The sequence below is a fragment of the Furipterus horrens genome, unplaced genomic scaffold (assembly GCF_987537825.1).
Source record: "Furipterus horrens unplaced genomic scaffold, mFurHor1.1.pri manual_scaffold_11, whole genome shotgun sequence".
Lineage (NCBI taxonomy): Eukaryota > Metazoa > Chordata > Mammalia > Chiroptera > Furipteridae > Furipterus > Furipterus horrens.
The window spans coordinates 76358256-76375318 of record NW_028327181.1 but is presented as its reverse complement, the minus strand read 5'-3'; the positions used below and the strand labels follow the sequence as shown (position 1 = coordinate 76375318).

General features: G+C 51.4%; 1 protein-coding gene across 2 annotated transcripts in view; it reads right to left on the bottom strand.

Moving 5' to 3' along the window:
* Positions 1-17063, bottom strand: part of HOXB3 (homeobox B3) — a 40713-nt gene that overhangs the window by 2973 nt on the left and 20677 nt on the right. The window contains exons 3-4 of one of the 2 annotated variants that reach the window (XM_090291431.1): positions 3779-3866; positions 253-851 (exon numbers count right to left, since the gene is read on the bottom strand). In XM_090291431.1, coding sequence (XP_090147557.1) covers positions 253-700 — 448 coding nt within the window. In that variant the 5' untranslated portion in view covers positions 701-851; positions 3779-3866. Of the gene's footprint in view, positions 1-252; positions 852-2572; positions 3066-3778; positions 3867-17063 lie in introns of those variants that run through there. The other variant, XR_016514046.1, reaches the window with a different exon arrangement.

Genomic DNA, 17063 nt, shown 5'->3' with positions numbered 1-17063 from the left:
AGCATCTCCTGGCCCAGTGCCTGGCCTTCGGGAGCTCTCGGGAGGTCCAGTGGAGGGTGGCTGGAGGGAGAGGGTGTTGGCCGGGTCAGGGGTCATCAGGTGCTGGGAGGTAAGGGAACTGCGCCGCTGCCACCCGGCACCTGATATTGTTCCCAGGCCGCCGCCTGGGCGCCTAGGAGCTGGGTGCTAGAATAACAGTGACATTCCTCGCCCGGACAAAAGCGGACTATGAGGAAGGCAGAAAGCTGGTACCTGTGCCGGGGGAGCTGTTTTTCAGCTTGGACGTCTGCCTCGACTCTTTCATCCAGGGGAATATCTGTTTGGTGAGGGTGGAGTTGGAGCCGGGACCACATTTGGGGGGGCCGCTTTTGCCCGGCCCGCCCCCATTGTTGCTGTTGCTAGTGGTACTGGTAGGTGCGGCGCTGGGCGGGGGTGAGCCGGGTGGGGCGGACAGGGGCTCGGGGGCCAGACCAGGCCTCATGCAGCTGCCGTTGAGCTCCTTGCCCTTAGCATGCGGGGCGGCGTTGCCCAGGGACTGCAGCGAGCACGCTGAGCGCTGGTAGTCACCCTCCAGGTGCGTGGCGGCCTGGAAGGGGGGTTGGGGGGCACCGTCGTAGCCGAAGCCATTACTGCCAGGGTATGAGGAGTAGCCTCCGAAGAGTGCAGCCGCGGCGTTGTCGTAGTAGGTGGCTTTCTGCATCGCTGGGCGAAACCCGGGCAGTGGGTGGCAACTTGCAAGGGTCTGATACCCTCACGACCAGACATTGGCACCCCTGGGGGTCACGTGAGGCACCGGACCCCCCCTACCCTTTCTGCCCCCCTCCTCCCGGGGTCTGTTCCGAGCTGCTGACCTGCGGGGCGAGAGAAGAGACACAAGGGGGAGAAGAGGACTGGGGCTCGAATCCATCTTAAGAACTGAAAAGGGAACTGACATCAATAGGGATTTTTCTTCTCCCCCACCCCAACATCTTCACAGCAGATGCTGAGGCCACTTCCTGATCTGAAATGGATTTTTCTTACTTCAATGCTTTAATTTTAAAGTAAAAACCCACCAGTTTTCATTTCCACTTAAAATATAAGGACTGTACTCCTTTGGGGACTGGCTAGGTATGACTTCTTACTGTGAGAGTCATTGCTTTCTTTTCTGCTTGCACACTAGCCCCTGACCTCTCCTCCTCCCTCTCCCTATCTCCCCAACCCCAACTCTTGAGATAGGGTGGCTCAAGAAGGGGGAGATTGGGAGACTCTAAAAGAAAAGCATCATCAACACTCTTCTCTGAGCTGAGAGGCCTCCTGCCCCTGTCTCCCTCCATGTCCATCTAGGTCTCTCTCATCCGAGCAGTCTTGCCTGAAGGAAAAACAGATCTCAGAAAGAGACAGAAAGAAGCAAGTTGAGCAGAGAAACTTCTTGTATAAGGGATCCTCTCCTTCCCCTCCCACCTCACAAGGACAAAACGGCCTGACCTAGAAACTTCCTGAAGACTTTTAACCTCCAGAGCCAGAGGAACCGAGCCTTCCCCAAGTCCCTGCTGCAGGTACCATCACCTCCAGTCTGAGTCTTTGCTCAGCCAAGTCTGGGACCAGGCAGCCAGCGGCCTCCATGAGGCTCCCAAATGGAGCAAGATTGTTTCTATCTCCCTGACTGGGCTCATTGGTGCTGTGGCCATTTGTCCCAGGTCTTCCCCTCCTCCACTTTTTTTTTTAGCAGACTTATTTTTTTCCCACCCTTTTCTTGACAGTTTGTTTCCTTTGATTTCTTCAAAAGAAGAAAAGAAGAAAGAAACTAGATAACTGCTGGACTTTTCTACGGAAAGATAGGAAAAGGCTTTCCGAAAGAGAAAAAAAATTCCCTAGGAAAAAAGAAATTCAACAAAGCAATCTGAGCAATATTATTCTCTGGATTGGAAACAGGGTACCCCTGTTTACTGAAGTTCTCTGAGCCAAATAAATAAATAAATACAATCATTATTTTCATGCAGTCTTTTCAAAGTATGTGTGGGGGTACGGTAATAAAGGTTGAAGCTGTCAAAAGATTTTGTATATTTCTTCTGAAACTTCTGACTTCATTTACCTCTCCCCCATCTGTCTTCACCAATGCCTCACCATCACTTTTTCATAAAAAATCCAAACTGATCCTCTCTTCTGACATGTGAGTTTGGAATACTTAAATCTCATTCAGCCCAGCTGGCAAACTCCAAAGAAAACTAAAAATAGGAAAATAAAAGAAAAGGAGTGTAGGTGAAGGAAATCTCTCCCACACATAAATCCTCTTCTTAATGGCACAGATTTATACTCAAAAGGTGGCCTTCAATTCCAATTGGTTTCCGGGAAGAATTTGTTTCTGGAAAATGCACATGGGTCTGCAAAGCAGCAGGTCCTTTCAGGGAGGAGAACTGGAGTTCAATTGACCAGGCTGACCCAATCCCTTTACTATTATTATTACCATTAGCCCCTGATGACTTAACCAAAATTAGCTTTGGAGCAGCCTGGCTGAAGAGGGAATTAATTAATAGGCATCAGTTGAGTATGTTATTAATAGATAGAAGAATAAAATAAAAACGTTGAAGGGGGTTGGCTGGCTGGGCCCTGGCTTTATTTAGTCGAAATGATTGTTACAGCAGTGATAGTGATGATGTTGATGATGATGATGATAAAACAATAATTTGAATAGACACCCGAGGCCAAAATTTCTGTCGCTCCCCCTGCAATAAACCCGCAAACCAACGCAGGACCAAGGCCAGAAGAGTGTGGGAAGCGGAGGAGCCAGAGGCGAAATAGGAAAGAATGGAGACTCAGCCGCCGCCGGGGAGAAAGGACCCGGAAGGTTTGCGGACCGGCTTAGCCCCGGGCTGCTGCTGCCGTCGCCGCCGCCGCCGCCGCCGCCGCCGCCGCCGCCGCTGCCGCCGGGCTGTCTCGGCTGCTGCTGCAGCGGTAGCTGGCGCCTAATTATGCTGACCCAAGGAGGCGAAGAGAAAGCGTTCAGGATGCCGAACCGGTTAGCGATGGCAGGTTCCAAGCGCACCGGGTTGAGGGCCCAGCCCTACGGGCGGCAGCAAGTTTGGGCGCTGGAGGTAACCGAATTAAAAGGCGCTTTAGCAACTCCGCTCCGGGACTTTTCCAGGCCGAGCTGGAGGGCGCTGAGGCCTGTCTGACGGGACAGTGAGAAGGGGGAAAGGTGCCGAGGGGGATCCGGGATCTTGGGATCCAGGAGAAGTGGGGGTGGGGAGCAGCTCTGCCAAGCCAAACATGACTATTCCCCTTGCCTCCATGTTGGAAAAACCCAGGCTCCGTATGGCTTCTCAGGAGCTAGACGGTGGCTCCTGGCTTCCCCCGGGGTCTCGCTGGAGTGAGCCACCCCAAGAACCCCACCTTGCCAAGCACACCCCCGGAAGAGCCAAGGAAGCCCCGGGAGAGAGGCTAGGCCACCCTCCAGGACTTAAAAAAAATTAATGAAAGGAAGAAAAATAAAACAAGAAAGGAAGAGAAAGGTTAGGCTCTTCTTAGCAGCCGGAGAAAAATTCAGCCCTGGATCTGGCTGCTGAAAGAAAAGAAGAGAAAAGGAAAGAGGCAGGAAGAGAGAGGGAGAGAGGGAGGGAGAGAGGGAGAGAGAGAGAGAGAGGGAGGGAGGGGAGGGAGAGAGAGAGTCAGTCGCTGCGTGGAAGGAAGCTTAAAGCTTGTGAACTCTTCTTGAACCGAGATTGGAGTCATATGGGCCATAAATCATTGAGACATACTCTCCGCCATTCACAAACTGATAGCCTATTTTAGTCCAGCTTACCTTAGCCACCGACGAGGGGAGAACAGGCAGACATAATATATATTCACATCGAGCCCCAGCGCGAGCGGCAGGCGAGAAATCTCCCCTCCTTGAAGGCAAAGGAAAAAAAGACCACTGTTTAAAGCTGCGTCGCCCCCCCTCCCCAATAGCCACCCCGGCTAGGGAGCCCGAGGGGCAGACCGGCCGGAGGTGCCGCGCGGCGTCCGCTTCAATTCACTCGGCTTAGGAGCGGGGGTGCGCAGGAGGGAGGGGGTGGGGAGCGGGGGAAAATAGGAGACCGAAAGGTGCTCGGGCTGCTGGGCTCGCCGAGAATCCAGCTCCGGGCTCCGCCACGGCCAAGTCGCCACAGTGTGGTTGCCCTATAAGACTGGTACGCCCTACTCTCCGTAACAATGGCCTCTGCTTTTGCACAGGGAAAAAAAAAAAAAAAACCACACACACACACACTCACTCACACACACACACACACACAAGCTCACACACACCCCCACCTCTCCCCCTTTAGCAAGCTTAGATGCCTGATTAGGAGGGAAGGTGATGGTGGCATTGGGGGAGGGGGGATTTTTACACCCCCCCAAAAAAAAGTGTGTAAGGAAAGAAGGTAGAAATTTGGGGTTTTGTTTTTGTTTTCTTTTTTAAAGAACAGGTAAAATTTTTAATGGAGATTTTAGCAGGGGGGGCAGGGGGAGCAAAGGCAAAGCCAGTTGGAGACACTGCTCCCCCCCCACCCCAGTAGTAAACCATTATGCTAATTGAGAAGTAGCTGTTGGGAGGCCCAGTCAAAGGCACTGTCTTCCCCGGGGGGTGGGGGTGCTGGGTGCCCGTCTGCATTCATTCGCAGTGGAACACTAGGACTTTTTTTTTTTTTTTTTTTTTTTTTAAGTAGTGTCGCTCCTCCGGGACTGGTGGCTGGGTCTTCTGTCCTCTCACTCTGACTCCCTCCATCTGAGCTGCCCAGTCTGTTTCTTCTCTCCCCCACACCCACTCTATTCTTTCTCTCTCCCCACAAATTTCCAGGCCCAGTTTCCAACCAGAAGGAGGGAAGGCCAGTTTTTTTTTTAAAACACCCCCCCCTCCTTTTGAGAACAGACAACAAGCGGTGAGTGATTATTTTAAAAATCCAGACCATCTTGCAGGGGGAGGAGGGTTGAGGAGAGGGTGACAAAAGGAGGACCCTGTGTTTAGCTTGAGCTCAAGACCGACTAGCAACAGAGTCTGTAAGAACTTCACGGAGAAGTTTCTGTTACAATTCTCACCTCGGGATAGGCAGAAGGGGCTAAGAGGTGATAAGGATATTTGTACTTCTAAGAAGATGAGAAGAAGCAGCAAAATGGATTAACTTTAAATGCACTGGCAGAAGAGATGGGAGGGGGGATACTTGTTACTGTTGTGATCGTCATCATTGTTATTATTACTCAGAATAAGCCTGGTTGTTTTCTTAGCTCTGCAAGATTATGATTCTTGGCAGAAGTGAGGAAGACAACAAAAGCTAAACTTTTCCTAGGGTGTGTTGAGAAGGGCAGGAAAAGTCGAGAAGGCCTGTGGGAGGAAGACAGGAGCCAAGAATGTAGGTGTCTGCAGATTTGGGTTGGAGGGTGGGGAAAAGTCAATCCCCATGGAAGAAAAAAGACAAAAAGAGAACCAAGGCATTTCCAAAAGCAGGAGTGGTTGAACTCTGCCTAACTGCTGACTCGGGGCTTAGGAGACAAAACAGAAAGCAAACAGTCTCTTTTTCTACAGAGGCAGCTTGAAAAAACTTGTTCTCTTAACTTTTTGTAGATAGAACCTGCTACTACCCTGTGACCGCCTGGTTAGAATATTTGGCTTTTGCCTTCTCCCATCTGGATGCACCAGCAGTGATGGGACTGGGTGAACAAAGGTGAGAAATGGTTTCCAGCTATTGTCTCCCTTCCAGGAGAGGGTGGTTGTGTCTGGCAAAGCTTCCCTTACACCCTATGTTCCTCACTCACAGGCTCTGCTTTGGGCTGAGGAAAGGTTCTATTCTCATAGGAAGTTGTCCCTGGGCTCCTCTGGCCTCCACCTCTTCTAGGCCCCCCTAAGTCAGGCTTCCTTCTTAGGGTACTGCTGAATTAGGGGACAGGATACCCTCCATCAACAGGAATCACAAGAAGAGCTTCCCACTGTGATGTCCCCAAGGATCCAACCGCCTGCCTAGAGAGTTGGTGGCTAAGAGAAGGTGGGTGGGTGGGGTATATGAAGATGGAAGGTGTGAGTCTTTTTTTCTGTGTTTACTAATTGTATCAAGGGAGGTGGAAAAAAGATGCCCAAACCAGACCCAGTATTGGGGCTCAAGCCAGGACCCTCAAAGAGAGTGATTACGACAGCTGCCTGAGTATATGCCTGCAAGGAGTCTGACCTGAGATCTCTAGTCCCTGGTTAGAGACCTGCAGAGTTGGATTCTATGTAGCTTTGGGTTTGGTGGGTCAGGGACTCAGCCCAGGGAAGCTTCCAAGGGCTTAAGGGAACCAACCAACATCTTTGGGTCTTTTCTCTCAGTCCCCCAAATTAAAAAGTCAGGAATGTACCTCAGACCCTCCAGCTCTCCTAGCTGTTGCTAGAGAAGGTCATTGTGAAATTAACGTAAGAGAAGAACCTGGTTACATCAAGGAATAAAAAAGCCTGGAGGGCATGCAGCCAGCTGCAGCCCCGCTGCAGAAGGATCCGGCCTGGAGCTGAGCTGAGGGTGGAGGAGTCTTCCTGGGACAGCAGTGGACCCCTACCCTCTTGTAGCCTTCTCAACTCATTGTGGTCCCTTCTGGCTACACAACGCAGTGGGGCACAGTGGGGTGGAAGCAAAAAGAAGAACTGGGGAGCAAGAAAACTAACCTGGAGAAAAATTTCAGAGGACATGCACCCCCAAATGCGGTAGGAAATGGAGCGGGACTTCTTAATTAACGCTGGAGTGCAGAGCCCATTTGAAATGTTTGGGAGGCAATTAGCTCCCATTTTAGTTTATTTCTTGCCTTTTTTCTTCTTTTCTCAGAAATTCTGGCTGGCCTGGGAGGGTGAGGGTTGTGGATGGTAAAACAGGCAGCCCTGAGGGCTCCTATTTCGTTTGAGGTGTTGATGCAGGGTAGGGACCTTTCAAAGTTTGGGACACAAAAGCAGGGTGGTGAGAAGCTTGGGCAGGGAACTTGGGGTGGGAGACACCAGAAGTGTCTGAAGGAAGACTTTGGAATCTCCAAGAAGGGGAGAGGAGAGAGCTTCACTCCTGCCAATGAAGTTGTGATTCAGGGGCAGACTAGAGAGATGAGAGGGAACAATTTCTTCCCAGATTTAGGTGGGAAACTGTGTGTGTGAGACAGAAAGAGAGAGAAAGTTGAAAAAATGGGGAGAAAGATTAAAACACAGAGACCTTCATTTAATCTAATAATTAAAGGCAAAAGTTAACAAAGGTAAAAATTAGAGAAAACTCTGATTCTATTTCCAAAAAGCCAGAGCGCTCTCTCTGGCTGGCACTCCCTTCCCCTACTACTAATCTGTACCCAGTACCAGGATTCAAGGAGTACTTTCAACTCCCTTGAGAGAGCACTGGTTGCCCAGGCTTCCAGGCCTTTGGGGGATCATGTCCGTTTCCCTCCCACCCACCCACCCTGAAATCCATCAAAGAGGAAACGAAAATTCTTCTCTCAAGAAGTGTAAATTGGCTGGCTGCTTTAAAGTTGATTTCTGACTATCAGCCTTGGAGTGGCCCAGGATGCTGCTCCCAGCAGCTCAGACTGCCCGAAATCCAGCCCACCCGAGGGTGACAGAGGAGCTGGAACCTGGAGCTGAACTAAGCCTCTAACGATGTATCTTTCTGGTCTTGTCTGGGTTCCCAGACCCACATTCTCCTAGCTTCATTGCCCAATTTTGTGGCAGTGGCAGAGTTGCATAAAGTTCACACACGCGCACCCGAATGAAATTTCCATCTCTTGCTAAATATTAATAAAGATTTTAAAGCTAGGAGTTGTACAGTGGGAATTGCTCTTGGTATTTGGATCCCCAAACGTGCGTTCCCCCTACCCTCCAGATGCGGGAGCAGGAGGGAACAAAGGGGCAGCAGCACGGAGAAGATTTGGCGCCTCCGCATAGGCCAGTGTAGACCCGGCTCAGCAGAAGCTGGGATCGAAAGAACAAAAAGGCCACTAGGGTTGAAAAAGAAAAATCCAAACTGTGTTCTCCCCCAATCCAAGCTGTCCTCTCCCCCATCCCCCAAGAGGTAGGATGAAAGGGAAGCAGGAGAAAAACGGGGCAGCCACGGAGTTTTGCGAAGGTTCCTCAGCGATCGCGGAGGCCGCCTGAACACATTGATGGGGTTGCCGCCGGCCACGTTGTGAGTTACCCGCAGGCCGGAGCCTTGCTGGCCTAAGAGGCCGTTTGGAATCGGGTCCCGCCTCATCTAGAAGCTCAGTCCTGGCCTCGCAAACCCCACTCTGGAGTCAGATGTTGGGAGGTTGAGACAAAGGTGGGCTGAGTGGGGAAGGCAAGAGGGAGAAGGGGGAACGCAGGCTAGCTGGGAGGGGGGAGTTGGGGAAGGCAGGGAGAAGCAGGCAAGACAGGAACAGGAGGCCTGGCCACTACAAGTGGCGTGCAGGTCTCTCCTGACAGATTGGATGTCTCTCTCCCAGTGACCTCTGTTTAGCAGACAATAACTCACTGGATTAATGACCAATCAGCAGAATGCCTTCCGGATCGCCTCCAAATATAAAACTCCAAAGTCAAATGGGATAGGGCCAGAGTCTGGACCTGCCAACCTCCTATTCACCCCCCTCCTCTCTCTCTCAGAATAAGGTTTGGGGTGAGGCTTTAGGGAGTGGATTATCTGACCAGAGACTGGTTTCCAGGATCAAGATGCAGTTGTTTCCTATCTCTTCCCACATCCTCCAGTCCTCCAGCATAACTCATATCCCTGACCACACCTTCCAAGGCAGTCTGGAAACCTCTCTTCTGCCTGGACTCCTCTTATCTCTGGTCCTACAAGAAATCTCCCTTCTCATAACCATTCAACTTCTGAGAAACAACTACCCCTTTTGAATTTTATTTTCTCCCAGTTTGGGGAAAAGATGGACAATAAGAGCAAGAATTGATAGGGGGGGGGGGTCACCCACATTGCAGGCCTCCTATCCTCGCTGCCCTAGGAGAAGATCTGGCACAGTGCTGTGGCCCCCTGTGTTTGCCCTCTCACAGGAAGAGGGAGTCCAAAGACCCAGGGACCAGGTGAAGCTGAGGGTGTGGTGGGTGGGTGGTGTGCCATCATGGAATCTAAATTCTGAAACCACAATTCATCCCCTGGCTGGGGTATAAGGTCAAGAACTGCATTCTGAACAACTCCAGCCTCAGCCAGAGCCTGGCAGGAAGAGTGCCTTGCTCTGTGAGATCACGCCCTCCTTCTTTAACCCCCCTCCAAATGCCAATTCCAGCTCAATCCAGCTAGCAAACCCCATTCTACTGCCTTCTATGTCCATTGCTCTCAAGGGCTTGGGCTCCTCCTCCAACCTTCAGGAGGAGGAATGGTCTAGATTCCAGTGGATTTCCTAGAACCAGTCTGAGCCACCATCCACTGTTCTGGGTAGTACAAACACCCTGTGCATTGCAAATAAGCATGGAGCAACTTCTGTATGCAAGGGAGCTGCTCCCAAGCACTAGAGAGTTACTCAGGTCAGAACTGGGAGAACTTAGGGGTTATCCTGTCCACTCCTGCCATTGTCCTGATAGAGAAACTGAGGCTCAGAGCAGGGAAGTGACTTGTCTTGCATCCTTGAAGTGGGTGTGGGAGTCAGGGGACTTAAATTCTAGGTGTTTCCAGATTGGCTGTGTGAGCCGAAGCAGAGGACCCCTTGGACTTCAGTGCACCCTCTGTAAAGCCAGAGCATGTGTGAAGGGGAAGGGTTGGGCTAAATGATCTTCTGAGGCCCCTTGTTGGACTGAGAGTTGGTGGTTCTCTGTGCTGACGTAAAAAGTGAACAACACTAAGCAGCAATGATAAACAGAGTTGGCACACTAATGGGCATCAACAAAGCAAAAGGCAGGATCTTTCCTTTTGGGATTTAAATGCATACACCTTCGCTGCTGAACACCAACCCCATCCCGATCCCTGCTGCGCACACAGAGGTTCATGCACTGACTTTTAGTGATCTTCTGTTTGTGTGTATGTGTGTGTGTGTGTGGGGGGAGTTGTTCTCTACCTTCATCACCAAGTCAAAAGTGCTGTTTTTGGACATAGAAAACTGAGCAGTAAATAATTAATTTGTATAATTAGAGGAGGAAAGCTTCAACCTGACAATTTTTAACCAGGAGTCAATGCACTCATTGTACCAGCCTGGCCTTCTCACCCAACCCCCAACTCTGCCCACACACCTACCAGCTTCTGACTGCCTCCCCCAGTTGGAAATCAGCATTCCCAAGATGGCCAGCAGGTTCATGGAGTCAGACTCTGCTCCCTCCCCACAAAGTTCGGTTCCCTGCCTGCTCCCACCCCCCAAATCAGTCTGCCTGCAGCTGCCCCTAGTAGCTTGCTTTCCCACCCCCCGAAGCTGTGCTGGGCTCCAGGTCCAGGCTCCCTGCTCTTGGGACACATGTAATCCACCTCCCCAGCTCAAGATGGCCCAACAATACAGCGAGTTTGCATTTCAAGAAACTCCCATTAATATCAATTTACTTCACTGAAACCTCGGGTTCTTCATCAAGTTGATGATTTATGATAAAATCAATTAAATTACGGCCACTTAGGGCCCAGCCGCTTCCTCTCAGATTTCATTGGTGCGGGGCCCAAGTGTCTGGTGGAAAAATGCAAGTTTAGCTGGAGGCGAGGAAAGATAATTCTGCGGCTGAGAAAATTTAATGCAAAACAATTTCCAGGCAAAGCCAGGCGTCTGGACAGAAATGCAAGAGCCACCAGTTGGCCTGCGGAAATAACTATCTGGGGGTCAAGATATTTTTCTCCCCACCCCCACTATCCTGCTCAGTTCCCCTTTGAGCTCCCTTGCCCCCCTCTCCCAAGCAGGGACTTCAGGAGAATTTGAGCAGTAATGGTCGAACCCAAGCCTGCCAAGGCCCAGCCTCAAACCACAATCTCCCTTACTATCCTGGGCCTTTTCCCCCTCTCTTCCTCCCCTTGTCACACAGTTTTGCTCACTAATTCCTTACTCTTCCATGGCAAAGTTAAAGGTTCAAAGTGAACATCAGGTGGTGCGTGGGCAGATGGCACAGAGGGGCCAGGGGCCAGGCCAAGTAGACTCTGCTGCTTGTGGCCGTGGGAGGAAAGAAAACACAGGTGGAACCAAGCGGTACCCTAGGGTGAGGGCATGGAGCAGCAAAGTGTGTCCAGAGCTACCCCATCACAGGGTACCAGGACCAGAGAACACCCACTCTGCTTCCTAGCTCCCTGTGTGCCCCCTCATAAAGCCATGCTGAGCCTGACAAACCCCAACCCCTGCACTGACACATACACAAACACACCTACACGTGTACATACTTGCACACTCTCCTTATACCTCACACAGACCCACCACATTCTATGCCTGCAAAGGGACAGTTCCCACCATCTCCCCACATCTGAGAAAATAAATCTCAGAGAGTCAACCTGGCATTGCCTCCGAACCCAAAGAGAGGGGCTTCTTCCGCCTCTACTCTGTTTGGTTTTTGGTTTCCAAAGCAAGCAGGGAGTAAACACAGCTTCTCTGAAGCCATAAATCACCCCCCTCTCCTACCTTCTCACTTTAACACCCAGTCTCAGCGCAATCCCTTGTAGTTTCAGCTTCAAATAACCCCGCAAGGTGCTAAAAGGCCTGGCCACGATCGCAACTGGACTGTGGGAGCAGGGGGCCCAGCCAGGCTTGCCCCCTCCCCAGCAGATGCCCCTCACTGCCCTGGAAAGTCCTCCACAGCCTTCAACGCCCTTCCTAAGAGAGCTCCCCCATCCCCGCGAAGCCCGTTCCTGTCCACACAGCACATGCACATCCACATTCCTCCACACTGCCCTGCACCCAGGATCCCTCTAACCCCTTCAGCCCCCCACCCTCCTCTTAAGTTACCTTCACCTTTGTCTTCCACGGTTTGGATCCAGCCTCTTTGCTGATCCAGGAGAGAGGAGACGGGGATCTCAGTCACCCTGCTCTCCACCCCAGGCCCGTCCCAGAAGCCGTGGCTCAGCACCCACACTTACCTGTGCGTCTGTCCCCCGCTAGGGCGCAGGCCGCGGCAGAGGCAGCTGGGAGCAGGGCGCGCGCGCGGAAGCCAACAGCCAGGCCTGTGTCCCTTGGCCCCAGTTGGGGCTCTGCCGGCCGAATCCCGGTCATTCAGACCCTAGCAGCCCGGGGCGGCAGGCCAGCCGCGGGGAAAGGCCGGGAGGCGCTGCTTACACCCGGCCCCCACCTTCCCCCCGGGCTTTGTTTGGCCTTCGAGGATGTGGGGTGGCCGGGCGCTCGGGGACTGCACTCGGGGCGCACTTCTCCAGAGGAGCGGGGGCGCCCCCTTGGACTGGCTGGCCCGGGCACCGTGCTGGGGTCTAAGAGCCGGCCAAGTTGCCAGGGAAGGAAGCTGCGACTGACGGGGGGCACAGCGAGGCGCGGGAGCGCCGGGGGCGCCATGGCGGAAGGGAAGGCGGGCGCACGGGCGGCTCTTCAATGTCACCAGCGAAATGGGTTCCATATGTCCAACCCGGCAGAGAAGGGAGGGGAAGGGAGAGAGTTCTAGGCAGGACAGCACGGGAGGATGGGGGTAGGGGGTGCTCAAAGGAGGGAGCAGAGAAGCGGCGAGGGGTTAAGAGAGGGACTGGAGAGGCGGAAAAGGTTTGCATTTTCCAATTTTCCCGAAGTTTTTAAAAGCTGCGTAAGGTGGTAGTAACGTTCTTTGCCCCTTTTTCCTTTTCTTTCATGAAAGACGGGGGAGGGAGGATATCAATGAAGGTACCATTCGTTTTTTCAGGCTGGGGATTCCTGGGAAGGGATGTGGATTGGAGGTGAGAGGGAAAGTTCTTAGGCGGCAGGAAGATCAACTTCTCCCGGTGCCTAAAGAGGAAAGGAACGAACCAAACCCACGAGAGGAAAGAGGAGCCAAAGTAAGATCCCAGGGTCCAGGTGTGAGAAACTGACCCCAACACCCCGACCCAAGGTGGATTCTGTTTTGGGTCAGTTCAACCATTAAGTTACTCATGGTGGTGGTAGAAGAGGAGATTAAAGTGCCCAAGATATCTTGGCGCTTCCCTGACACTTCAGTTCCTGCCTCAGTGCCTTACACCCAACTTAGCAACACCCCCAGGGCCTACTCTAGAGGCAATTGTTTCTGGAAAGGTTTCAGCTTTGGGCAGCTGCCTGCCCCTTAAGGGGTTTCGGTTCTTTCTCCTTGTTTCTCTTTCTCCCCCCACCCCCATTTTCTAACCATCTCTGCTGTCTCTGACCCTTTCTCACAGCCCCTTTGTCTTCTTACACTCTGCCTCCCTCTGTGTCTTAAGTGAATTTGAATTGAACCTTCTGAAGGACTTAGGAGTGTCTCCAGAAATCACTTCTGGGCTTGCTTATTAGGCTGCCCCTCTCCTTGGGGCAATGTGGAGCCCTTGGGACTCTGGGCAGGCGCTTTCCTCAAGAGGGAAAACCCACCTTTTTTGTCATGGAGACATTCTCTTCTACAGAGAAGGGGGCAACATAAGGGGTTTCCTTTCCACTTTCCTTCTTCTCATTTTGCTCCTAGGAGAGTGTACGTATATTCACCCGAGTGGTGGGGCTTCTTCTCCCAGGACAGCCTTCTGCCTCTCTCACTGGCCTTTGTCTCCACTTTCCGTGTCATCCTTTCCTTGTGTTCTGCCTTGACTTCCCACCTCAAAAAGGGGTTCTGCTGCTTATTCTCTCTCTGCGATCCTCTCTCTTTCCTTCATCCTCTCTCTCCTCATCTTTCTATCCAACTCCTCTGCTCACTAAAGCAGTGGCACCCAGCTTCTCAAAGGACAAGGAAAACATGATAATTCAATAGACAGAGTGGACACCAGCAGAGTCAGGGGAGAAAACAGAGTCAGCAGCTTTCCTAAAACCCCTTTTATCAAATGCGTTCTACCCCATCCCCTGAAGAGCAAGCACAAAAGTAAATGGAGTGTGTGTGTGTGTGTGTGTGTGTAGAACTGGTAAGAGGCAGAGCGCTTCATGGTTAAGTGAACCAAATATATCTTTTTTTTTTTTTTAAACCAACAAAGTCTTTTCAAACTTGATTTGGGGGTATGCCTATATGCCTGGATGGAGGGCATAAGGACTCACATAGGGAGAGTAAACCAAGGACCAGCGACTAAAAGATAATGGTGGAAAGGGATCATCTCCCTGCTTTTGTCTCCTGGGGAAGAGTCTGTGTGTAAATTGGGAAAAGGGAAAGGGAGGGGGTATCCCCAGGGCCTGAAGAAACAAAGACCTGAAGGGGGCTGAGAGAATGGAGGGAAAAAGAGGGGGGATCAGACCGCTGCTGTCACAGGCACAAGCGAAGGCAGCAGGGGGGAGGCAAGCTAGTGGGGAGGAGTTGGCAGCACAAGGGTAGGGGTCTAGGGGACTGGCTCCGACCTCTCCCTGCTAGCTATGGCCTTTCCCAAAAAGCAAAGCCTTCAGCCTCCACCCTTTTGTTCCCCACCCTCCAAGACAAGCTGAATTCAGAAGCTAATGCACACAATTCTACCTTCTTCCTCCTCCTTTATGTCCCTCTTCCTCTCCAAGGAAGAGTTAATCCTCCCCTCTGCCCAGCTCTCTCAGGGATTCCAAGACTTGGGCCTAAATTCTGGAGCACTTGTTTGGGAGTAACTCACTGCCTCCACATTTACACCCTCCTTGTCAGGTGAGAGAGAAGGAAAAACTCACCTCCCACACTGTGTGTGTTGGGGGGTGATTCTCCAACATTTAAGGATGGTGGGCCTGAAGGTCTTGGAGCCCTGAATTCTCAGGTCTCTTTGCTGCTGCCCCCAGCCTTTCCCACTCCCCATTACCTTCAGCCCTGGCAAAGCTGCCTTGTATAAATCCAGACTCCACCCTCCTTTTATCCAGGCCAGGTAATGTCCCCACCCATCCCAGCCTAAGGACATGTTCCTCTCCTATTTCTCCATAAGCCCTTTTCAACCCAGACTCCCAAATCAGGGCACTTCACCCACCCCCACCCACAAATCTGCCTATTAACAAGGACAGAGGTCTGCACCCACTTGGAGCAGAGCATGGGAGTAAGCTCCTGGATGCTGCATCACTGGGGCCTAAGTCACAACTCCAGGAGGCTGATGCCTTAACTAATTAACACCTGGGCGCAGAGTCACTCTAATTCCCATACTCAAAGGTTTACCCTGGCTGGCAGAGTTAAATATCGCAGATAACAGTAGCTATAAAGTCAGTTGGCCCACCTCCAGTCAGGGAAGAAAAAGCCAGCAGCCTGGACCAACTTGGCAAAGACTCTGGCCCTCTGCCCCTCATCTATCACAACTTCGGGGTACAGCATATCGGATCCCCAGAAGCCACCTCTAGCTTTTCTCTTGGCCAGCAGACTCTTCCCTCATGGTGAGGGACTGAGACCCCCATATGAAACCCTCAAGCAAAGGTACCAGCTCTCCCCCTCCCAATCTGTACCCCATTTGCTTCCTCCTTAGACGAGGGCTTAGCGGGAGGAACACACTTCAACTTTCTGGGACCGCCTGATTCCTGGAACATTTCTTTTCTAGAAAAACTTGGAGAACTTCTCCCTGCTTTTGCCCCAAACACACATAGTCCCTCACTGCCGAGGAAACTTTCTTTGTTTCAGGAGGTCGAAGGAAGGCTACTGGGGTGTGAATTCATTTCCTTGTTTTGTTAGCCAGGAGGGTGGGGAGCCAAGACTTTCAGCTTGTCTCCCTGCCCTTCACCCTCTGTCTCCATTGTCTCCCCCAATTTGGGCAGCTCCTTCTCCACCCTAAATACCCTGCCATACACATCAGTCCATAGGTTAAACTTTAATACCAGAACTGAATTGCATGGGACTTGGATTTGGTCCCCATCGATTACAAAAATCTTTGCCTTCAACTCCAATAATTTCTTCTTCCGTCTCTGCCACCACCTCTCTTGCCCCCAGGCTCCTTCTGACTTCAGAGGGTTCTTTCCCCTGGCTGGAGTTGGAGCAGCCAAACTCTAGAGGGGAACCACTGAAAAATGAAGCTCTGTCTGCTGCTGCAGGAATGTTGGCTATATCAGGCTCACAAATATAATTTTTATATTAGGTCATGGTCTTTGACTAGGTTTATATGCCAATGAGGCATTTCTGGTTTACCAAATTTATACAAATCTCGCCTTAATTGATAATCACGGATGCTGTAATTTAAGACCTCCAGCTATAGAGCTTTCATATTAACTGCTGATATATTACTGTAAATCGTCTGAAATAACCAACTCCTGGGAGCAGAGCAGAGAGGGAGGAAGTGCCTCTGAGAGCGACTCTCTCCCGGCCGCAGAAATAGCCCAGCTTCCACATCATTTTCCGTGAGAAATGATTTATCGAAGACATGGCCATAAACAACACAACTCGCTCACAAACACACGCAGACGCTCCCACACGCGCGCACACACACACACAATGGCTGGCATGCCGGCTGAGAAGCTGACACCCATATTGCTATAAATCAAGAAAAAGGTTGGAGGAGAGGGAGAGGGAGAGAGAGAGGGGAGAGGAATATTCCTAAAATCTCTATGCAATGCCTCAATGGGTATAAACACACAGAGCACCGTGTGAAGAGAAATGGCAGGAAATGAAGATGGCTATTTGTCACAGTTTACGACAATAACATTAATAACAAACAATAAATTTACATGGACATATAAGACGCGGTAGGTAGTGAGAAATCCCTTCTACTTACAATACCCCAGCCCGCGGTGTGGCTCCGGCTGCGGGGCTGTTTTATTGCTGTCTCCCTCTCTTTTTCTCTCTCTCTCCCTCTCTCTCCCCCTCTCTCTTTTTTTTTCTCAGGGTACAGGCTTGTTTTTCAAAGGACAGTTGAATTGCACGTCAGAAACAGGGAGACCAAGCCTGCGATTTTCCTGACGAATACATATCTATTCTGCAACCTCGGCATTAATTATTTAATGAATCACGTGACCAGGAGGGGGAAGGGGGTCTTTCGATTTCAGGCTCAAAGGACCACTCTGACCTTCCCCTTCAGGAGGAGAAATTTTCCTGCAAAACAGGCCCCCCCCAACCCGCCAATGCAATAGTAGCTAGTTCTCCTTCTCGCTCCCAGATTCACATGTATACCTATTATATCTACAGCTCCCTAGCCACCCCCAGCCCAACACACACTTACCTA